This window comes from Vombatus ursinus, unplaced genomic scaffold, assembly GCF_900497805.2.
Source record: "Vombatus ursinus unplaced genomic scaffold, bare-nosed wombat genome assembly UNPS02009835.1, whole genome shotgun sequence".
Lineage (NCBI taxonomy): Eukaryota > Metazoa > Chordata > Mammalia > Diprotodontia > Vombatidae > Vombatus > Vombatus ursinus.
The window spans coordinates 8,179,563-8,204,572 of NW_020949613.1; the positions used below are offsets into that span (position 1 = coordinate 8,179,563).

At 33.9% G+C, this 25,010-nt stretch overlaps 1 protein-coding gene across 1 annotated transcript in view; it reads right to left on the bottom strand.

Moving 5' to 3' along the window:
• Positions 1–25,010, bottom strand: part of KHDRBS2 (KH RNA binding domain containing, signal transduction associated 2) — a 762,937-nt gene that overhangs the window by 452,715 nt on the left and 285,212 nt on the right. The window contains exon 3 of the mRNA XM_027852957.1: positions 7,003–7,119. Coding sequence (XP_027708758.1) covers positions 7,003–7,119 — 117 coding nt within the window. The remainder of the gene's footprint in view (positions 1–7,002; positions 7,120–25,010) is intronic.

The window sequence follows — 25,010 nt, forward strand, 5'->3', positions numbered from 1 at the left end:
GTGTAGGCCTGGTAGGTTTGTGGCTTTCATTAGGTTTCCATCTTATCTGCATTGTTGGCTGTACTGAGTGTCCAGTTATTCATCTTCATAAAGTATCCTTTTCTTGACAAAGATGCTACAGCTTAAAGGATTATTTCCCATGCACATAATGCATTATAATTTTTCAGTCTTTTGATAGCCATTTCCTGTATGATTTTACCCAGTTGACAATTTTTGCCAGCTAAACTCAGAATAACTCATGATATTTTACTCAAACGGAAGCACCCACCTATACTATTTGATCACATCACACCCACCAATATCATTTGTCTTTATCACTTTCTAGCAATTAAGTACTGATTCACAAACTTCTTTTCTTTTTCAAGTTAGTGAATTCTTTTTTTAAAATCTTCTCTACCCCTCACATAGAACTATCATTCTTAAATTTAACTCAGCCATTGTGCCCCCTCCTTTGTTTTCTCTCCCTCCTGAGAACCTTTTAATCTGTCATTCTCCTTCTTACTCAGCACTTAGAATAGAGAAACAGAGGAACATCCAATCAATATAATGAAAATAAATATTAATTATTTGGAATTTATAGTATCCTTTTCTTCAAAAAACTCAAAATGTAGTCAGGAAAATTATTTCATTTTTTTGTAACACCACTGTAAGGAAGTGAAGAGGGGAGAGAAATAGACATTAATTTCTTGAGAGAAGAGAGATGAAGGAGGAACATAGCTGCCAGGAAAGGAATCACCAAGCTTATTAGGGCTGCTGCCCAAATACTATCCCAGGTGCCTTGACTCTCATTTTGTTGGAGTACAAATTGCTTTTGTAGTCAGGATATTAAACTTTTGGAGAGTTGTCTAATATCAGCAATGTAAGCCTTAGTGATGTGCAATGATTATGCTGCAAATCCTTCAGGACTAGAGAAAATATTGTAATGGCTGATATTACACAGTTCTGAAGTCACATAAAATATGGATGACTGATCTAGAATTCTCACCTACATAGGCCACTGGACAGTAGCATTACTGTGGAGGTTTTTATTTTAGTTTCATTACTACAGAAAATCAATCCTGTCACAAAATCAGAGAGGTTCAAAATAAACAACTGTCACTGAATAAGAAATACATGCATGCAAAAACCTAATGTAATATAAATGAAAAAAAAAACATAAATACTAAGCATACTTGTATATTGTATGTGTCTGCATATTTATATGTGTGTGTATGTGTGTGTGTGTGCCCACATACACATATTTGTGTATATTTGCTAGGTGACTCTGGGTGATTCATTTAATCTCTCAGTACCCTAGGCAGCTCTCTATGACTAAATTACAGAGAAGGTACTCATATGCATTGGTAGAGGGAGTTGACTCACGTAGAGTTTCCTATGTCAATGAAATCACCTCTGCAGTCTCCATCTCTAACTTGATGTCTATGAAAGTCAGTGTGCTGTAAGGATCAATAGCAATTCCAGAATGAGACAGGTTAACCACCTGTAGATAGAGAGGTGATGGACCCAGAATACAAGTTGATACATATTTCTTTGGTCAATGTTAAGGCTGGAATTTATTTTGTTTGACTATATGTGTTTGTAATAGTTTATGTTTTTCCTAATTTCTTTTTTTTTCCAAATTTCTCATTGGATGGGAGGGAGGGACATGAGAAGAGAGATTTTGGAACTGAAAATAAAATAAAATTGATTAATAAAAATGTAATCAGTGTGCTATATTGACTTTAGAGTTACCACTGTTATGCTTCTGACACATTAGCTTTGTGACCAAGAATGAGTTAATTATCCTTATGTCTCAGGCAACTTTCTAAGATCCTAAGTTATAGATGAGTTGCTGATCTTATCCTTTGAGAAGAAATATTTTTGCCACTGAGGATGTCCCATACTGAAGAAAACAAAGGCCAAGATTAAGAAAACAACAACAGAAAATAAGCATTCATTAAATACCTACTATTTGTCAGACACTAGTGACACAAGTACAAAGAACGAAATGATTACTATTGGTGTTACATTCTAATGGGAGAGACAAGTACAAGTAAAAAGAAATATAGCATAAATATAAAGTATATAAATTACAACAGTTAAATATAAAGCATTTTTGGCAAGAAGGACTCTACCAGGGGGAGGAATCAGGAAAGGTTTAATATGGTGTTTGAACTGCATCTTAAAGAAAGAGGGCTGCCATGAGGACAAGATAAGAGGGGGAGGATATTACAGGCATATAAGAAAGTCAATACAAAGGCACTGAGAAAAGTTACATAGTGTGATAAATGAAAAACAGAGAGAAAATCAATTTGATTTGGTCACACAGTGAGAGAGAAGGAATGATGTCCAGTAAGACTATAAAGATAGGATGAGGAAAGGCTGTGTAGTGTCTTAAACTTAAACAGAGAGATTTATGTTTTATCTTAGAGACAATAAGAAGACAGTGGAATTGATTGAGTAGAGGAGTCACATGGTCAGATCTGCACTTAAGAAAAATTACTTTAGAAGTAGTGTGTAGGGTAAACTGGTATAAGAGATACTTGAGACAACTAGCAGTTTGTTGAAATAATCTAGGAAAGAAGAGATGAAGACCTGAATGAAGGATGCTGCTGTATGAGTGGAGAGGAGGCAGATAGAAAAGACATTATCAAAGTTTAAATGGCAAGATCTGGCAACTTATTGGATATGTGCAGCAAAGGAAAGTGAGCATTTGAAGATATTACTGCTGAGGTTACAGATCTGAGAGTCTGCGGGAATAAAGGTGGTGTCTTTTAAAGAAATAGGAAAAAATAGAAGAAAAACAGATTTTGTTGGAAAGAAAATAAATTCACTTTTGAACATGTTGAACTGAAGCTGCCTCCAGGACCTCTATTTTGAAATATCCAAAAGGTAATAATTGTTGATGTGAGACTAGAGCTGGACATATATGCATATGTGTTGGTATGTAAATACACATATACACATGCATACATATATGTATATATGTATATGTATAGACACATACATACATGAATATAAATTATCTACTCATTTGATGTAGGCAAATATACAAATTGAGAGGCACTGCTGTATTTTGGAGACACTTACTACCTCTATCATAATAGAAAAGTTCCTTAGTCTTGTAGTATCTCAGTTTTCTAGTATGGAAAATGAGGCTGGCAACATTACCTATTTTATAGGGCTTTTGTGAATAAAGAGCTTTTCAAAATTTACATGTCAGAGAAATATCATAATTATTATTATAATCAAAATTATGCATATACCAACATATAAATAAGGGGAAAACTCTAGAACTACTTTGCAAACAAAATTCTCTCTTAGCATAAAAAATGATTATATTTTAAAGAAGTGTTCATAGTTCAAGGCAACATCCTCTTATTTGATGAATCAGGTTCAAGAATCAAAGTGTGGGTGTTATTTTTTGTGCATAATAATAGTAATAAGACTAATTAGTTCTACTCTCATAGGATCATGGATTTGGATTTGGGAAGGATCTTAGATATCATCTGGTCCAATAATCTCATTTTACAGATGAAGAAATTGAGGCTCAGAGAAGTTAACTGACTCACCCAAAGTGAGTAAATGTCAGTGCTGGGGCCTTAATTGAACCGGGATCACAAAAACATATATTAAGAGCTAGAAGGCACCTCTGAGGTTATGAAGTCCAAATACATGCGGAAACAGGCACAGAGAGATTTTGCCTTGGTTGAGGTCATCAGATTGTACTTAGTAGAACTGGGCTGTGATGCCAGGTCCTCAGACTCCAAATCCAGTGCTCTCTCCTCTGTCATGCTATCTCCCATTTAATTGCGTAGTACTAATTCATGTGATAGCTTCTCTTAATTCAGTGTGCCAGATACTCCTATCATTCCGCCCACCTTCATCTATCTACCCAGTGTCTTAGGGTAGCATGATATAAATTCTTTGTGTTTTTTCTCATTCAAACAGAAGTCCATGGAATCAGCATCTTGCCTGTTCTCCCTCACCAATCTTAGCCATCAGTACCACTAAAAATAGCAACACTAGTTCTGAAGCTATGGCAAGCTACCCCCGAAGACTCCTCAGGAGCAAACTGCCAGTGAAGCATACAGCTGCTTGGTTCTTTTGAAGGAGCTGGCCATATGGTGCCCAATGGGTTTAGACTTTGAAGAAATCTTTCTGCTGCCATTTCATTTCCTGATGTGTCTAAACAGTTTTTTAAAATGTTTTTTAATATAAATTATATTTTGCTTTATATATTTTATATTTTCTTTTATATTTTGCTCCCTACTTTTCTCCAAGACTGACTCTCCTCCCCCATCAAACCAATTTAAAATGTATGATCATTGATCTGATAATGGGAGACACGTCATCATATAAATGGAAAATACTGGAGCTGCATATTAGCATTGTCAAGACTGTGGCTAAGTGGTAAATGGAACACAGAATGTAAGTGTTCCGATGAAGTAACTACCACTATTAGTTCTGTCAAGCCTGTGTGCCTATATATTTTTTCTGCTCATGTATTTTTTTTACTGTTTGAATGTTTTGCTTTTGTTTTTGTTTTTTTGTTTTGTTTTGGTTAACAAAATGGAAGGGAAGAAAACAAAACAATTAAAAAAAAAAACCTTCCTAAACACTTAAGATTTCAGGGCCTAAAGATTGCATTGTTATTAGCTACCTAAAATGTTTCCCTTCTTAATTTTTATTTTTCTAGCTAAAACTTACTGACATTCAGAATTTTATGTCATTCTTCACATGTCAGATTTGACCAGATGTTTTGTTTTTCCCTCTAATACCTGATCTTCTAATCATACTTTCTTTGATTATCAAGACAACTGAGGAAAAGGAGGGATGTTGAAACAGAGTATAAACTTTTTGAAAATAATCATCACTTCTTGGACTTTTTTTGATTCCTCTTAGTGCCTAACACTGTTTTTGGCACAATATAAACATATGTAGAATATCTGTTAACTGATTCATTTTAGCATGAAATATTCTGACAATTTCTCAATTATTCATTTTTTCCCCTAGGAAGTAAAATACAATTTTAGATACAGATTTTTTTTAAGCATAAGATTCCTCCAGTACTATCTCTCAGGGGGGTTCAGCAGGTTCTTATTTTATGCTTTAGCTAAACAGAATATTTTTCTTCAGAATGACCTAAATGCAAGAGAGGTGATTGTTTCTGAATATGGATATTGGAGTTATGGTGATATAAAAAGGCCAATGAGGCCAGAACACATGCCATTGGAAGTGGAATAAGCACAGAGGTATAAATTTCAGTCATCATAAGTGTTTTCTTCTAACAAGCCATCTTTTTAAGATTCTTCATGGGATATTCTTTTGTTGTATTGGTTTGATTGCTTTCTAAGAAACATATCATACAATCATAAATTGTCATATGAACAGCTTGTTTGGGGTTTTCCTATACATTGTAGAAAAGGAAAATCTAATCATTAAAAGCACAGCAAACTGGGACATAAACAAAGTACAAGATAATTAGCTATAAATAGGGTTACAAGAAATATGGGATAATAGTATATTAAACCTAATAGAATTTCAATAAAAACAACTTTTTCGCATGCCAGATAAGCAAACATTTATTCATACACCTAATGTATTCTTAGAAAGACAAGAACTACAATTCATGCATTACAAATGCAGTAAAACTGCCAAATAAATTTGTATAAATTCCAGTTACCACATTTCTGTTTGTATAAAGTAACAAAGGAATATTCCCAATGCTGTTTTGGAATATGTGAAAGAAAACTGGTGCATTCTTATTCCATGGGTAGAAAATGTACCATAAAGTGATATACAACAGAATAGTAAGGAGTGAATATAAGGTGTTACTATGTAGCAATTAATTATTAAACAAAGAGTGTCCATTGGGGTGGGCAATGATACTATGACCACTTGAAGAAGCATTGGTAGGACTGAACAGTTGTGGGAGGAGGGAGGTGGAACAATCTGGCAACAAGGTGATCCATAACTAAAACTATGTAAGGATAAAATAACCAAGAAACCACATAAATCAAAACTTTAGTAAGCATACATCCTTCTTTCCAAATAACATAAGGAGGACTGTTAACTAAACTTTAGAATAATTTGTCCCTGTGCAGTGCCTTGGTACAACTTCAAATTCAGATTTCTTGTAAAAAACATAAAATGTTTACCATGGGGTACGTTCATCACTTTAATGCCAATTGATTGGAAAAAAGCAAACAACTTTAATTCAAATCCATTTCATTTTGTAATGATTCAGGGAAAAAAAATAACTAAACTACTTTTAAGTAGCTCTATAGTCAAAAATAAAGATGCCAATATTATAATTATAGATTACTTTCTAAATCACTCATTACAATCAATTTTTGAAAATGATGATAAGAGGAAAAACTTAAAATCACTATTTATTGAAGCATTTGAATTTAAAAAAACAAAAAATACTATTACTACCTGAATCAGTTTATTATAGTGTTCAGATGAGGGAAAATATAGCTAGTAGATAGAAAATCTATAAAAGTTGTCAAATTTCCTGGCTTACCTTTTTTTTGGGGGGGGGTGTTGTACAGGCTTTTTTCAAGAAAGAAGTTAGTTTTTCTTGGACTTATAGATAAGCAGCAAATAAGTGCTTTAGATAAGAGGATCAAAGTGAAATCAAGCAAAGAGAAGAAAATGGGAGAAGGCTACAATGGAAGTGATTATGTGATGTGATTACACAGTGCAAAGGGATCTAGATAGGGCATTAGAGAAAATGAATACTGAGCAAAGACTAAAGAAAACACAGAAAAGGACAAAAAGATTGGGTAGTAATCTGCACACAGAATTAGAAAAAAATAGGGGAAGGTATGTGCTTGGTGAAGTGAGAAGAATCATTGAGTTATGGTCAAAGGAGACAGCAGAGAGCACAGAAGCTGAGTTCAGAAGCAAGAATGAGAGACTCAAAGTGAGAAGCTCAGAGCAGCAATGTAAATTTGGCAAGCCACATGACATTTAACCTTCTGTAGGTGTTAAATAACAAAATCAAAAGTTCAGTACCTTTGCTTTATCTCTCATTGATCCTTTCCCCAGGATAGACATTTTAGCACCTGTCTCTTCCTGTAGCCTCTTCAAGGAGTTTCCTCTTGGTCCGAGCAATTTCCCCACAAAATTGAACTAGGAAACAAAATCAATAAAATGTCTGTTTTAAGATGGGGTAAAGAGACAATGTGCAATAAGAATTTGAAAAAAAAAATTCCACAGCATTGTGAAGATGCTTATTTTGGTAGAGAGGTTATATTGACCCTTTCAGGTCTCTGAGGTCTATTCAGTGAAATACTTCTTCCTGTGCATTAAATGATACCCTTACTATATGATAGAGTATATTAAAAATGATCAATTTATTTATCATAATTAAAACATTTAAGGTAAAATTAAATTATAAAAATAAGAAGCCTATTTAAATATTTTAGTTCAACGTTTGATCAAAATAGATTTATCAGATACTAATAATACGCCAAAACCTATAGTTAAAAATGTAACAAATTATACAGCATGCAGAAAATAACATAAAAATAATAAGTTCTTATAGACTAAGTTCATTTTAACAAGTTTCCTTAATAGGTCATTTTAGACTTATATATTTTTGACAGAATTTCTAGATTAGGACAATGCCATAGATATAACACATTTTATCATATATAACGCATTATCATATAGCACATTTTATCAAGGCAGTTGACAAAGTCCATAATAAATAGCTATCAAGAATATCTATCATGAAATCCTTGTGGGTGAAATGTGGAGTGGGTGGATAGCTAGTACAGCCAGGTACATTACTGAACTGTTTGAATGAGCAGACCAGTGCAGCAAATAATGAATCTCTCTCAATTTGGAGAAGTTTTCTACTGGAATGACCCAAGGATCTCTCTTTGGCTTTATGCTAGTGAAAATTTTCATCACTGACTTAGAAAACAAATGACAATCTTCTCAAATATATAGATTACACAGAATTTAAATGGATAGCTAAATTTGGAAAACAGCCAGGATTAAAAAAATAAAAAACTATCAATAGAATAGCCATAATAGTAACTCACATTTAAATGTACTTTAAAAGTTACAAAGTAATTTACTCAAACATTCCTTTCATATATATAGCAATAGTGTTTCCTTGTCCCAGTTATAGAGATGAGAAAACTGAAGAGAAGAGAAGCTTATCGGTGAGCCATATGTCACAAAATTAGTAAACATCAGAGTCAGTATTTGAACTCATTTCTCTTAACTCCAAGTCTAGTACTCTCTCCTATATACCTGACTGATGACTGAAGCCCTACAGTTGGTTTAGTAAATTGCAAAAAGTCATATATATTGGAAGCAGGCTAGACAATAAATGTATGTGAAATAGTCAGAGAGATTTAACAATCCCTATTAATAAAGAGTTTTCATTCTTTCTTTACCAAGATGTAAATGTTTCAAATGTGGATCTAGTAATTAATTTTGTATCTGCCATCCAATGATTAGGCTAGTTACATTTATGAGAGCTATATTTTTTTTGTATCATCATCAGTTTGGCCATAGGGTAATGAATTTTTCTACTATAGCAAATCACAAAGATGGTCTAATAAAGCATACAGGGATCCTTGTTGGTAGACAGATGGGCTATAGTATTGAAATCAGAGTTCTTCAAAGTCAGTATAAAATACAATTTTATGTGCTTTCATACCTTGTTAGCCTGGTTATTTTTATGTATCTTAGAAAGTCTGATCCTGTGGAATACATAGGGGTAGCATATATAATTGATTAAATGTGGTTTTTGTCATCCCTCTTGTAAAAAAGTTGGTTGTCAGTCATCTGGTCAGGAACATTATCTTTCATTTTCATATTTTTGTTTGTTTTTAAAATGTGATTAATCATAACTTGACTAACAACTTTCAAGAATACAACCTCCCAGTTTAGAATTGCCTGGACCCAAGATGGACAAAGAATAATATTGATTTACAATTTATATTTCAGTCTTATTAGTATTTAAGCACAGATCTACATTTTGGAACCTAAACAGTCTGATCAAACATGAAATCTTGCATAGCAGAATAGGTATCTTTGTTTTAAAGACAAACATCCCGTCCCTTTTATTTTTCTCTTTTTGTTTGGAGGCATAACTTCTCTTGGAATTTTGCAGACAAGTCAAGTTGATCATTGCTATGTCATATTCCCACAATGAGAGTCTTTCTTAGACTCTTTATAACATTAAAAATGAATAATAGATGCTTTAAATAGTTTTCTGATCATTAATGAAAACTTTATACCTTTTACTTTCTACCATTTAAAATACTTCAGTCTCATTCAATTTTTCTTTATTAGAACTTACAAATACATTTTCTATAGCTACAATAACATCCTAGTGATCAAATTACCAATGAGATGAATCTGCTTTCCCCTCACTTCATTTTGAGCAACCAATAGCCCTGAACCATGTAGATATATTAATGACTGCAGCAGTGTTTTACACCATAATTACTCAAATATATATTTTAAAATGTGTTTATCTTCATATTCCCACATATTAGGAATTGATCTTTCTTTTCATTCTTTGATTTAAAAAATACATTGTTCGGAGGTTTTCCTCATTTGTTTTAATTCACAATTGGCAAATTATTTGTTCTTTCAACTGCCCAAATTTTGGGGCTTATACAAATCCTTCTGAGTTATTATTTTCCCCTCTAATAAATTCCTTACATGGGCAGATCAATTCCTTTCTTTCAAACATTTAGCAACACTTTGTATATAGATTACTTAAAAAATAATATAAGTAAATGTGATATGGTAGTGCAAAAGAAGGAAATAGGTAGGTTATGGCAAAATTTTACAGAAAGGGATCTTAAAAATGATAATGCCCAAGATGGAATAATAGAAATGATCTGTCAACCAGCCTCTTCACTTTAAGGCATCTAAGATCTGTTTTAGAGTGACAACCTGGCATAATGGAAAGAAAATAGGTCTCAGAATGAAGAAGACCTGGAGTCAAGTCCCATCACCCATACAGAAAACCAATTTGACACTGGGCTCGTCATTAAACTTCTCAGTGCTCCAACCAACTCTCTAAGACTAGAAATTGCAGAGCAGTTGCTGGCATGTATTGGTTGGGAAAGTTCCTCATCAATAAGCTCTCTTTATGCTCACTACCTGTTTGACAATAGGAAAGTCATTAATCTCTCAAAGCCTGACTCTTCTCTCTAAAACTATAAAGTATGGAAGAGTTGCAGATCTGCATTGAGAAAGAATTTTCTATTCTGTTCTATTAACTGTGGTGAATAAATCATTGATATACACTTTTTGTAGGCTCTGTTAACTTCTTCCCTGTAATTATATAGGTATCCTATCAAATACATCTAAGGAGCTGTTTATACATTCTGCATTATCATGAAACAGTGTGACTTAATAGAAATTGCTCTGGATTTAGAGTTAGGGTATCTGGGCTGAAATCTTGACTTTTCTACTTAATGCATGACTTCAAGTTTAATGTTTGATCTTGCACTGAACCTTTCCTGGGCCTCCTTTTCCTCTTACATGAAGTGAAGAATTTTGACTAGGTAATTTCTATGACCTTTTTTAGCTCTAAATATGTGATCCTATGTTAATCATCATGACAGGTTCTCTATATCACTAATCATGGCTCTAGGATCTGCTTATTTGAAAATCAACATTTTCCCCCTTATTCTCCATATAAGACATTACTATGTGCTTCACAATCTCTCAAAACTTATGGTTTCATTAATGTCATTGAACAAATCAACTAAATGAAGATGAACATGTTACTGAAAATGCCAACATTTTTTAAGTGGCCTTTCCTCCATCAATGGATATTGCAATCCCTTTATGTTTCCCTAGATAGTCTTTATGACTTTGAAGTGTGATGACTGTCTGCATTAGAAGCTTTAGAATATCCAAATGATTTTTGTTTGAGGATGGCAAAGGGATAAATTATATTTGTGATCATGCTTTCAATTGAAAAACTAACTGTTGGTTATTTTAACTTTTTTCTTGATGTGCCTGAAGCCTCTAGTGAGAAAACAAAATAAATAATCAGGTAGTCAATGACTACCAAGTGTCAATCTCCTAATTTGCTGATCATAGAGGGTCATTAGCTTTGGTCTATGTCCAGTTAAGTCACTCTTATTTTTGTTCAGTTTGTGGATTATCTATAGCCAAGGTTAACTTTCCTAGCATGTTTCAAGACACTTTCTCATTATTAGATAGTTTATACTCAAAGGACCTAATCTAATCACATTACTGGCCTATAGGCAATTATAACTAGAAGGCAAATCCCCAAAGTTAAACCTTATATATTACAAAGCATTTACTTATATTTATAAGTAACTGATTTCAAAGATCTATATCACTTTTTCATATTATTTATATCTATAATAGTTCTATTTAATGACATCTTATTAGAGTTATTTTATTCCATATTTATTATTTTGCAAATGATTTTGGTCTGTCTATACCAAGAAAAATAGAGAATGAATGCCTATTATCCAGATTAGGATATAAAGTTGGATAGGCAGTCTATAGAACTCATTCGTTAGTACATATATATTAGATAGAAACTGCAACAATGAACTGGGTCCAGTATTAAATGGGATAAGTTGCACAGGTTAGATCCCTCCTTTTTGGGGTTGGGAGGAGAGTGGAAGAATTACATAATATTTATAGTGCCTTCAGTTTCTTCTTCCAAAAAGATGTGTCTTTTTAACATTCCATCCAACCAAGTAAATATATATTAAGTGCCTATTATGTGCCAGGCACTGTGCTAAGTGCTGAGGATATGATTTTTAATAAAGACAGCCCTTGCCCTTAAGGAGCTTACATTCTAATGGAGAGAGGTCACACAAAAGATCAATATTCTTCCAGTGATGCTGAATGGCATGACTATCAATTATTGAATATCATAGTCTCCAAAGAATTAAAGATGCTGGTCATGCAAAATGAAATGGATCACTTTATGGTAGGTGTGACTAAGCTGTAGTATACCCTCGATGAAAAATTATGCAAGAGTAATTGTACACAAAGGGTGTCATCCCCAAGACATATAATCAATTCTGTAGGACAGTTTCACCCACACCCAGGGTCTCTGTCCTTTTGCACAAACTGTTTCCTGTGACTGACATGGATTGTTTTCTGACCTCTAACTCTCAGAATCCTAACCTTCCTTAGAGGTTTGATTCAAGATCCCCTTCATTAGAGAAGCCTTTCTTGATCCTTCTGGTGGTTAATTCTCTCTTCTTAAATAATCATAGCCTTTTAGTGCAATGAACTCAAAGGTAGAAACTGTTTTGGATTTTATCTTTACATCCTCAGAACCTAGAATAATGACTTACACATTGTAGACACTTAATTAATGCTTCTTTGAATGGAATTAAGTTAACTATCATATAACCAGAAAGGGTCATGGAAAGTAAAATGAAATTATACTTCTCTCCATATAAATATAAATAGTATATGTTTCTTCTTACCAAGAAAGAATTAAAGGACTGAACATATCCATATCCCTTTACTAGTGATAGTGAAAAATCTAATGAAAATTTCCATAATGTTTAGATAATCCTTTTATTTTATTAGAACTACCATCCTCAGAATCAATAGGTGAATTAATAAATAAAAACGAATTATTCATCTCCTAATGTGTTAGACACTGTGCCTATTTTCTAGCACTTATTAGCTCTATGACTGTACCTGCCATGTTACCTTTCTGAGTTTTAGACAACTCTCTGAGATTATAAATCATTAGTAGGATATACTGGTTTCCAGAATGGGGTTAATATTTCTGTTACTAACTGAGAATTATATGTCCTATAAGATTTCATTTCTTTTGTTTGTTCTCCTACACTAAAGTTCAAAAGGTGTCTATTATTTGCTCAATGAAATTTAACTTGTTGCATGAGCAAAAATGTAATCACATATATAAATACATGATTATTCCTCTTCACAGCCTATTTTCATTTTTTTCTGAACTCATGGCTAGGAGAAGAGCTCCTGCTTCTGTGTGTCAGAGACTTGCAAATTAATTTCTGCTGGGATTTAGAATGTAAACTGACAGTGATACAAACTCATTTTGGACCCAGCTACAAATCCTGCTGCTATCAACAGCCTGGTATCTGGTAGATAAGGACATACACACATATACATGTATATACACATACATGTATATATATATATTGTATATATACATATACATACATATATATATATATATATTTGTTCATCTGTTCATTCACTAAAATGATTAATTAAGCAACTATTACAAGCAAATAATTAGGTTAGGTACTATGAGGGGGAAAATTATATCACACTGAGTCTTAGCTCCAAGAGCTATCTGGCAGATAAGGACATACACACATATACATGTATATACACATACATGTATATATATATATACATACACATATATACATATACATACATATATATATATATTTGTTCATCTGTTCATTCACTAAAATGATTAATTAAGCAACTATTACAAGCAAATAATTAGGTTAGGTACTATGAGGGGGAAAATTATATCACACTGAGTCTTAGCTCCAAGAGATGGGTAGCTATGCAAAAAAAAAAAAAGAAAGAAAAGAAAAGGTAGATGATGAAAGTGAAATAAATAAATGAAATAAATACAAAGTATCAAATGTTTTCTATGTACAAAGCACTGTGCTCAGTTCTGGGGATATAAATAGAAGAATAACACAGTTCTTACTCTCAAGGAGTTCACATTCTAGTGGGGAAGAGAACATATATATGAAAAGCTTCACATAAAAGTCATAAAGAAAAGTCCCATGATCCTTAGGGTGCAGCAGCAAGGACTTCTAAAGGACTTGGCTCAAACTAGATTTCTAAACTTTTTGTTTCTTCCACATTTGAACTGGACAGTTTTGGATGATGATGATGATGATGATGATTTTTTTATACAAGCTCTCTGATCATGGTTGATGATCTCAGCCAATCATTTTTTCTTGACCACATCAAAGAGATTCATACTCTGAAGATATAATGCAGTTTAAACCATCTTATTTTGATGCTTAAAATTTCATCTCATCCTTTGACTGCTTGACTAATTAATTAGGGTGGGAGAAGTCAGCCCTTACACACATATAATAACTTCAATGTACAATATTCCTTTTTTAATTAATTATTTTAGTTTTCAAAATTCACTTTTATAAGACTTTCAGTTCTAAAATTTACCCCTCCATTCTCTTCCCCCTACCCAGTACAGCATGCAACCTAATACAGACTAAAGATATATACAGTAGTAATGTTGTGAATTTGTTGTGAAGTTTGAATTTGCATTTCTCTAATCAATAGTGATTTAGAGCAGTTTTTCATGTGACTATAAATAGCTTTAATTTCTTCATCTGGAAACTGCCTGTTCATATCCTTTGACCATTTATCATTTGGGAAATGACTTGTATTCTTATAAATTTGAGTCAGTTCTCTATATAGTTTACAAATGATGTCTTTATCAGAATCACTGATAGTAAAAATTGTTTCTCAGCTTTCTGCTTCTCTTCTAATCTTGGTTGCATTGGCTTTGTTTCTGCAAAAACTTTTTAATTTAATGTATAATACATTTTGCATTTCATAATGTTCTCTCTTTCTTGTTTGGCCATAAATTCTTCCATTCTACATAGATCTGACAAGTAAACTATTCCTTGCTCTCATAATTTGTTTATAGTATTATCCTTTATGACTAAATCATGTATCCATTTTGACCTCTTGTCATACAGTGTAAGATGCTGGTCTATGCCTAGTTTCTGCCAAACTATTTTCCAGTTTTCTAAGCATCTTTTGTCAAATAGTGAGTTCTTATCCCAGAAGTTGGAGTCTTTGGGTTTATCAAAGAGTAGATTGCTATAGTCATTGACTATAGTATACTGTCTTGTGTGCTTAACCTATTCCACTGATCCCACTTATTTTCTTAGCCAGTACCAAGTAGTTTTGATGATTGCTACTTTATAATAGAGTTTTAGATCTGGTATGGCTAGGCCACCTTTTCTTGTATTTCTTTTCATTAATTCCCTTGTCAATATGTAATTTTCAAAGCTTTCCTGTTTCTTTGTTTCCTTATGGCTTTCCTGCTGTTGTGTTCTGAGCATTAAAAAATACTTCAATGACCTTCTAAAGAGGGACTCAAAAGAGAGAATAGAATAAGTAGGGGGCAGTATAGGATGAAGGGAAATATACTTAGTTTTTCACAACATGAAGACTATGGAAGTGCTTTGCATGACTACACATGTATAACCTGAATCGAGTTGCTTGCCTTCTCAATGAGGGTGGGTGGGGAAGGAGGGAGAAAATTTGGAGCCCAAATTTTAAAAACAAAAGTTAAAAAAATGTGTTTTCACAAGCAACTAGGAAATAAGATATGCAGGAAATGGGGTATAGAAATCTTTCCTGCCCTACAGGAAAATTTAAGGGGATAAGTGAAGGAGGGGAGAGATAGAAAGGAGGGCTGATTAGGGGTATTCAAAATGCATGTCATTTTGGGGTGGAGGGAGGGAAGAGATGGGGAGAAAATTTGGAACTCAAAATCTTGTGGAAGTAAATGTTGAAAACTAAAACTAAATTAAAACAAACAACAACAACAACAAAAAAGAATGCATAGTATCACCCAGCCAATCCTGTGGCTGAAGGTGGTAAGAGACTGTAACCACCCATGAGAAAGCAATTACTGGGTGTCCAGCAGTGATGCTTGGTTTGTGAAGAGCTCAGTGGTCATGCTAGCCACCAAAGCCATTTTGAAAGCAACTGCCTAGGAGCTAAATGACCTGCCCATCTCAGCCAAAAAGCAGCTAGGCAAGCTGCCTGGTCTTTCCCAGCAATCACTGAGCACAGTGAGGAGCCAGCTCACTAGCCAAGTAACCTGCTTGACCCATTCCAGCAGTGAGTTGACCTACGCATCTAAGATACCATACTTTGCAAGGAACTGGTTCAGCTGAGCAACGAAGCAACTTTTCATCATCAGTGCTATGCTCTACAAGTAGACTTCATGAGGACCCTCCAGAAGTCAAAACAAACAAAACGGATAAAAACAAACAAAAAATCATGGCCCTGCAGATTGGTGAGCTGACTTGGCTATCTATGCATGTGCTCTACATGTGTGCCCCACTACCACTGTACTTTAAGTTTGTATTTATTCTTTCCCCTCACAGACTCTGTGTATCTTTGTGGGACAGTATACATCATGTTCTAAGGGAAATACTTTGTAACTTTGATAGGTCTGTGAGTAAATGTTTTTCTTTGCTAAAGAAAAAAAAATGACTGTTTTATCATTTTTCTTTCATCTTTTTTTTCCCTTGGAAATCAACACATAGTGATCTTTCTGTTTTACCCTGCCTATGTTTAAAAAAAAAGAAAAAAAAATCCTTGTAACAAATATTTATACTCAAGCAAAACATATTCCCACATTAGTCATGTAATGCCTAAAGTCATTCTTCACTTGAAGTCCATCATATCTCTGTCAGGATATTGGTAGCCATGCTATATTATTAGTCCACTGAATCTTGTGTGGTCATTGCGTTGAACAGAGGTCTTAAGTCTTTTAAGATTGTTTTTATTTACAATTTTGTTTCTTACTATATGAATTGTTCTTTAGGTATTGTTCACTTCACTCTGCTTCACTTCATACAAGTTTTCCTAATTTGATTTAAAACCCAAAATTTCAGAATTTCTTTTGATGTAATATTCTTCCATTGTACTCATATGATATTTTCTGTTCAGCCATTTCTGAAATGATTGGGAAGCCTTTTAATTTTCAGTTCCTTGATATAATGAAAAGCGGTGCTGTAAATATATTTTTAAAATATGCATCCTTTATTCTCATATCTGTTTGATATTTAGGTCGAGCGCTGGAATCACTGAGTCAAAGGTTAAATACAGTTTAATGACATTGTGGGCATACTTCCAAATTGCTTTCCAGAATGACTCAGAGTCATATTTTGTGAGAGACTTTGAATGTCAACTTAAGAATTTATGCCTTATTCAGTGAGTCTTAAGGAGCCAGTGAAATATTTTGAAAAGTGAAGTTGCATGATCCAAATGGTGTTTAAAACAAAATAAATGTCTGTTGCTGGCATAGGTGATGGATTATAGCAGAGAGAGAGTGGAAGCCAAGAGCCAACCAGATAGATGTAGTTTGCAACAGTACTTGATTTAGGTATTGTCTTGAACTATAGAGTCAGGAATGGGAAAAGAAGAACAGAAAATATCACTTATGAATTGATAAGATTTGGCAACTGACAATATGAAGTAAAAAACAACTTTACTTGAAATATTTGAAGTGTACAATAATAGTACTGGAAACATTGAAACATTGTTAAGAAGATTTTAATTTAATTAAGCTAAGTTAAAATGCATTAGAGACTAAGAACAATTATTTGAACTAACCCAAAAATTTATTTTCATAATGTAAGACTTATTTAAATTGCCTTATCTAAGTGACAAAAGCTGCTACCAAATTCTAACCTAAATGACTTTTATGAAATATGGGAAATACTTTTAATCTCCTCAAGGATTTAGACTGTGAAAGATACTTGTCTAAAATCACTGACCATCTGTGTCCTGAATTTCTGAAGTTACGTAAAATATTATTCATTATAGAGCTAGATATTCTCTGTGCAAGGAAAAAAAAAACAAGGGAACTCTTTTCAAATCTTCAAATAAATGGTAAATATAATTTTCTAGGTTAGTGAAGATTAAAAACGTCCATGCAATTAACCTGTATACTATACCTATTATTCCTTTATTACAATCAATAAGATTCCATACTGCATATATTTTATTTTATTTTTTAGTAAGAAAGCATATATTACACAATATTAAAAGATGAATATAAAATTATTCAATTTTACTTACAAATTTCAACATATTTGCAAAAGCCTAAAATATACTTCTGTGTACACTTTTAATTTTTTTTAGATCATTAAGATGATTTTTTTTCATTTTTTTTGTTGTCAACATTTACTTCCACAAAATTTTGAGTTCCAAAATTTCACCCCATCTCACCCCTCCCCCCATCCCAAGATGGCATGCATTCTGAATACCCCTTCCTCTAGTCTGCCTTCCCTTCTATCTCCCCCCCCCTTCTCTTATGCCCTTCCCCTTCAATTTTCCTGTAGGGCAGGATAGATTTCTGTACCCCATTTCCTGTATTTCTTATTTCCTAGTTGCATGTGAAAACATTTTTTTAAACATGTGTTTTTAAAACTTTGGGTTCCAAATTTTCTCCCTTCCTCCCTCCCCACCTACCTCATTGATAAGGCAAGCAACTAAATGTAGGTTATATATGTGCAGTTATGCAAAACACTTCCATAGTAGACATGCTGTGAAAAACTAACTCTATTTCCCTTAATCCTTTCCTACCCACCCATTTATTCTATTCTTTATTTTGACCCTGTCCCTCCTCAGAAGTATTTGCTTCTGATTACCCCCTTTCCCAATCTGCCCTCCTCTCTATCATCCCCCTACCTGATTGTCCCCTTCCCCCCATTTTCCTGTAGGGTAAGACAGATTTCCATACCCAATTGAGTGTGTATGTTTTCCCTCCTTAAGTCAAATCTTACGAAAATAAGATTCACTCATTCCCTCTCACCTTCCCCTGTTTCCCCTCCACTGTAAAAGCCTTTTCTTTTCTGTTTTTTTGTGAGATAATTTACCCCCTTTCTACCTTTCCCTTTCTCCTCCTAGTATAATCCTCTCTCACCCCTTAATTTTATTCTCCAGATATGAACCCTTCATCTTCAACTTACCCTGTGCCCTCTGTCTATCTATCTGTCTATATCTATATATAAATACATATATTTTTTTCCCTCCAACTACCCTAATACTGACAAAGGTCTCATGGGGTACAAATATCATCTTTCTATGCAGGAATTCAACCTTAATAAGTCTCTTATGATTTTCTCTTTTCTGTTTATCTCTTCATGTTCCACTTGAGTGTTGTATTTGAAAATCAAATTTTCTATTCAGCTCTGATATTTCCATAAAGAATGCTTGAAAGTCCTCTATTTCACTGAATAACCATTTTTCCCCTGTAGGATTATACTCAGTTTTGCTGGGTAAGTGATTCTTGGTTGCAATCCTATCTCCTTTGCCCTACGGAATATTATATTCCATGCCCTGTGGTCCCTTAATGTAGAAGCAGCTAAATCATGTGTTATCCTGATTGTGTTTCCACAATACTTGAATTGTTTCTTTCTGGCTGCTTTCAATATTTTCTCCTTGAACTGGGAACTCTGGAATTTGGCTACAATATTCCTAGGAGTTTTCCTTTGGGTATCACTTTCAGGAGGAGATAGATTCTTTCCATTTCTATTTTGCCCTCTGGTTCTAAAATATCAGGGCAGTTTTCCTGGATAATTTCTTGAAAGATGATGTCTAGGCTCTTTTTTTGATCATGGCTTTCACATAGTCCAACAATTTTTACATTTTCTCTCCTGGATCTATTTTCAAGGTCAGTTGTTTTTCCAATGAGATATTTCACATTGTTTTCTAATTTTTCATTCTTTTGGATTTGTTTTAAGGTGTCTTGATTTCTCATAAAGTCACTAGCTTCCAATTGCTCTATTCTCATTTTTCAGGAAGTATTTTCTTCAGTAAGCTTTTGAACTTCCTTTTCCATTTGTTCAATTTTGCTTTTAGGGCATTCTTCCATTGGCTTTTTGGACCTCTTTTGCCATTTGGGTCAGGCTATTTTTTAAGGTGTTATTTTCTTCAGCATTTTTTGGGTCTCCTTTAGCAAGCCATTGACTTGTTTTTCATGATTTTCTTGCATCACTCTGTTTTTCCGCTACTTCTCTTACTTGCTTCTCAAAATCCCTTTTGAGCTCTTCCAAGGCCTGGGACTGATTCATGTTTTTCTTGGAAGCTTTGGATGTAGGAGCTTTGGCTTTGCTGTCTTCTTTTGGTTGTATGTTTTGATCTTCTTTGTCACCAAAATAAGATAATATAGTCTGACTCTTTTTGTGCTGCTTACTCATGATCCTGGCCAATTACTTGAGTTTTAAACTCTTTGTTAAGGTAAGAGCCTGCTTCCATTGTGGAGAATATACTGTCCCAAGCTTTTGGGGTTTGTATAGCTGTTTTCAGAGATACTTCTAGGGACCTGAAAATTTTCAGTTCTTCCAAGGTGGTTTGATAAGGGCTGAGGTGTTTCCTCTCCACCACCACAATAAGCTCCACAATGTTAGCGCTCCTCCTCGCCCCAGGACCACCCCTCAGAATTGTGACCCAGATCCAAGCACAGGTAAAGCAAGAGAATCCTGCCTCAGCACTGGCAAAGAGATCCTTGCAATCCCCCTCTGATCAGCAACTTGATTCCCCCTCAGTCTGTGGGCTGGAAACTCAGCAAACAGCCATGGCCATGGGCCATGCTCGATACTTGTGGCTAGACCTAGCTCCTCTGTCACCACAGTCACAGACTTTTCTCACTGACCTTCCAAGTTGTCTTTGGCATTCCTGGGTTGAGAAGTCTGGAAACCTCCACAGCTTCCAATTCAGTCCTCTGAGGCCTGCTCCAGGGTCGCTGCGGCCTGCACGCCCACGCCAAACTGCACTCCTCTCCCCGCCTGGTGCAATATACCTTTAAGATCAACCATCCAGGTTATCTTGGGCTGAAAATTTGTTTCACTCCGTGCTTTTGTGGGTTCTGCTGCTTGAGAATTTCTTTTAGAGCCATTTGTTATAGGTATTTGGAGGAGTTTGGGGAGAGAGCTCAAGTAAGTCACTGCTTTCCCTCTGTCATCTTCTGCATATATTTTAAAACAAAAATAAAACCACATATAGGCAGCTATCCCTTAATTGTTTCACTAGTAATACAAGCAAAAATTTCTACTTTGGTGCCTTCAATAATGGTGTCCAACCTATTGTTTTATGATAAAGTCTTAACATATTTTCTATACAATGATGTAAAAGCAAAAGCTTCAAAGAATTATGACATGGACTGCTGTTTGAAGATTCAAATAGTTTGAGTCTACCAGAGAAGCCCCTTAGAATCATTTCTGGGCCCAAGGGTCCTGATGTCAGCTACTTGAGGAATTTTCCACTAGATGGAACTATTTCCCCACATATTGTCCAGAAGAGAAGGTAGTCTCATTTCTTTAGGGAAAAAATATATATATTAAAATTTTAATAAAAAATTAATTGCATGAATTATGAGAAATCACAGCATATAAGTATAAGAATCCGAAATTTGAGAATAGAATATGATAATGAAATGTTAAATAGATTGGTCCTATAAGGTAGTGACAGAAAAGAGGGTTGGGGTTAATATATCTTAACTACTATTTCCTTAGAAAAGTCAACATATAACTGGATAAATAATAGGAGAGAGGGCATGAGAATTTCTAGTACTCAAGTACAGAATCTTATGATAGGTAGCTAGTTTTAAAACTGACTGCGATAAAACATGGGACAGCATGGCTAAGTGGTTAGAGAGCTACATTTTTGATTGAGGAAGACCTGGCTTCAAGTCCCTACTACTTCATGAAGTGATTTTAGGATCCTGAGAAAGTCACCTAATCTCTTTGTATTCTAGGCAATTCACTAATACAATAAATTGCAGAGAAGATGGTGGCCTGCCTTTATAGAAGAAGGATCCTTATCTAGGAGTTCTCTATGTCAATGAAATAAAAAGTTTAGTTTCTAACTCTATATAGTTATGACTATTAGGACAATAATGAAAGTGATGATAATTATAATAATAGTATTAAAATTGCTAATATGTTTATAATTATATGCTTTAATTCACATTATATAATATATCATCTTTCTCTTCATAAAGAGTAGATATTATTTTATATCACATGTTCTTTTATATTTTAACATTTAAAAAGTATAAAGTTCTTCAAGGCAGGTGGCACACATAATCTCATCTGATCCTCACAATAACACTGTGAGCAAGGTGCCATTGTTATTTCCTTTTTACAGATAACAAGACTGAGATTAAAGGTATTTATTTGTACATTAATGTTCATGTAGCTAGTTTGAAACAATTGAATACAGATCATCCTAAAGACTTACATTAAATCTTAATACTCATAGCAGTAGTCATTCTTTCTATCAGACTTGAACTGTTTTGGAATTTTGGCCATTATACCTGAATGACCTTGGGAAAGTCTCTAAACCCTCCCTTTACCTCAATGGTCCTGGTCAAGTAGTCAGAATACTCCTCCCTCTTTATCGCTATTTCCATGGTCAAACCTCATTGGCAAGATGTTTCTTTTGGGACTTCTCTCTTAGCTGTTACTGTTATGGTCTAACAAGTATAGATTGGTCCCAAGTCATGGCCATTGCTCATGTACAAGCGATATATAAAGTTCTGATGATCTGCATCTGCTAGTCAGTGCCTGCTTATAGGACTAGTAGGCTAATCCTGGTTAATTGCCATTCAAAGAACTTTAACACAAGTAGGAGAGTGATTCTAAATGAAAAAGGTAAGATATCTGTCCAAAAGTACACAGAATGCCTGTTATACAGAGTATTGAAGAGATGAAGAATCTGTCCCTAAGTGAAGAGAAAGCCAGAATGGGCGAGTGCTAAAATGAATAAGAGGTCTATATTCATAGGGAAGAATTGTGATGTCAATATATACTAAAAAAACAAACAAATCAATAATTTTATGAAATTTTATTTTAAAGCAATAGTAATAAAAACATTATGGAATTGAAGTGAAAAGATCTTAGTGCTTACATATTCCAAATCTTTTATGAATGAAACATTTGTGGCTAAAAGAGATTTGTTTATTAATAAAAAGTGACATATATAGAAAATAAGAGAACTGGTATTAAAAACCAGATCTTTTGACTCAAAATCCAGAACTCTTTCCACTATGTATCTCTAGACATATACATTATTTTTGCCTGGATTCAAAAATGAATTAGAGCACAAGTTTAAGCAAACAAAATATATGTAGTTTTAATTTATTTTTTGGTGTGTGTGCATCACAAATATACTATGTTCCAATTGTTTTTATTCCAAACCGTTCTAATTAGGCTTATTCTACATTTTCAAACTAATTTCTTCCTTTCTCTAATTGTTGTAGTCATGCATATCTAGACTCAGCCCCAAACAATTTTACTTGTAGGCCTAGCAGCTTAGGTCAGATTGAAAGCATCAAAGGTAAGTATGAAGCTTCTTAGATGTTTTTGATTTGTCCAACTTATGCTTAGATAAATGACTCTAGGTGAGTATGTTAAATCCTTGTTGTTGTTCAATTGTGTCCAACTATTTGTGATCCCATTTTGGGTTATTTTGGCAAAAATACTGGAGTGATTTGCATTATCGTTCTCCAGCTCATTTTACAAATGAGGAAACTGAGGAAAATAGGGTTAAGTGATTTGCCCAGGGTCAAAAAGCTAGTAAGTGTCTGAGGCCAGACTTGAACTCAGGAAGATGAGTCTTCCTGACTCCAGGCCCAGCATTCTATCCATTGTGTGTATTAATGTGGCAAGTCATATACTCTCAGACTTTGCTAATTCCAGTTAAATCTGAAATCCATAGACATGAAAATAGAGTCTGTTTACTACTTTAATCAAAATTTCTCATCTGCCCACTCCTCAAACAAGTACATTTTTACATGAGAATGAAGTATGCCATTCTTAGGTTTTCGCTCCAAACAACTCACGTTTTTGTAAAGGGAGTAGAGAGCTACTTTAAGTGACTTTTTTCAACAATGAGAAACTATGTATGTTAAACTTTAACCTAATGACACCAAAAGTTGTGACCTTTTTTTTGTAAATATAACCTATTTTTTAACATAGAGAATGTATCACAAAATTTTTCAGACAATTAAACAATAGCTTTCCCCACATTTTGCCATAATTGAAGAACTTAAGACTTTTCACTTTCAAGCTTCTTTTTTTCCTGAGTAAAAACAGATCACCCAGCTGTGTTTTCAGTTTGTTAAATATCTTGAACTAATTTTAAAATGTTTCGCCCATATGTGTTTCAAAGAAAATTAAATTCATATATGTCAGCTTTATTTAGGCATAAATCAATGAAAGGTTGTTTTGTAATAGCTGTTTTACATTCAAGAAGCCTTTTGAGCAATTTTAATCAGTCTTTTCCTAAAAACAGATGCTCATGTTTTGCCAAGAGTAAAATGAACCAAAGAATATACTTAGGGGAATTCTAAAGGTAGCAAAGTATGCTTCCTGGAAAAAGCAAGCACATAGTACAACTTCAGGTCATTCCAAATTGAGCAGAAACACTTAAAATGTATTTTTGCTATAGCTAATTCTAAACTTTAGCAAATAATGGACAAAAGTAAACTTAAACAGTTTGGCAACTATTTGAATTCTAAATTTCAGATACCATTAACCTGAGAGAAGTGGTAAAAGCTACCTTTAAGATTCTATAGCCAAAAGGCACAATTTGATTTTTTTTTTGCTACTGCTATTCATCATACTCAATATAACACTAACACATATTCAAAATTTACCCTGTCTCTAGAAGCTCATATCTGAAAAAAAATTCCCCTAATTAATTGAAAGATAATATGATATTTACTTATTTGTGGATATAATATAGACTTATTAGAATCTAAGTTCTTTGAAGGCAGGGATTGTTTTATATTTGTATCACAGAATCATATACTTTTAGATATGAATGGGGCATCAGAGACTATGCAGAATACAAGAAGCATATGAAAAACAACCCACTCTACAGCATAACTGATAAGTCTTTATCTGCCCTTTGTTTAAAGACTCTATGTGAAGAAAGAGAAAGCCATTCCTTTCCAGGAAAAAAAAAAAAACCCAAACTCATTCTAATTGTTAGGAATTTTTCCATTCTATCAAGCTTATTTGTCCAGTCTTTGGAAATTTCTAACCATTTATTGATAGTTCTGCCCTCTGCAACCAAGCAGAACAAATAAAACACTTGATAGTCATTCAATCACTTGAAGACAGTGATCAAAGACCACATATTCTCAGCACCTAAGACAATAACCTGTTGATAGATAGGTAGGTAGGTAGGTAGATAGATAGATAGATAGATAGATAGATAGATAGATAGATAGATAG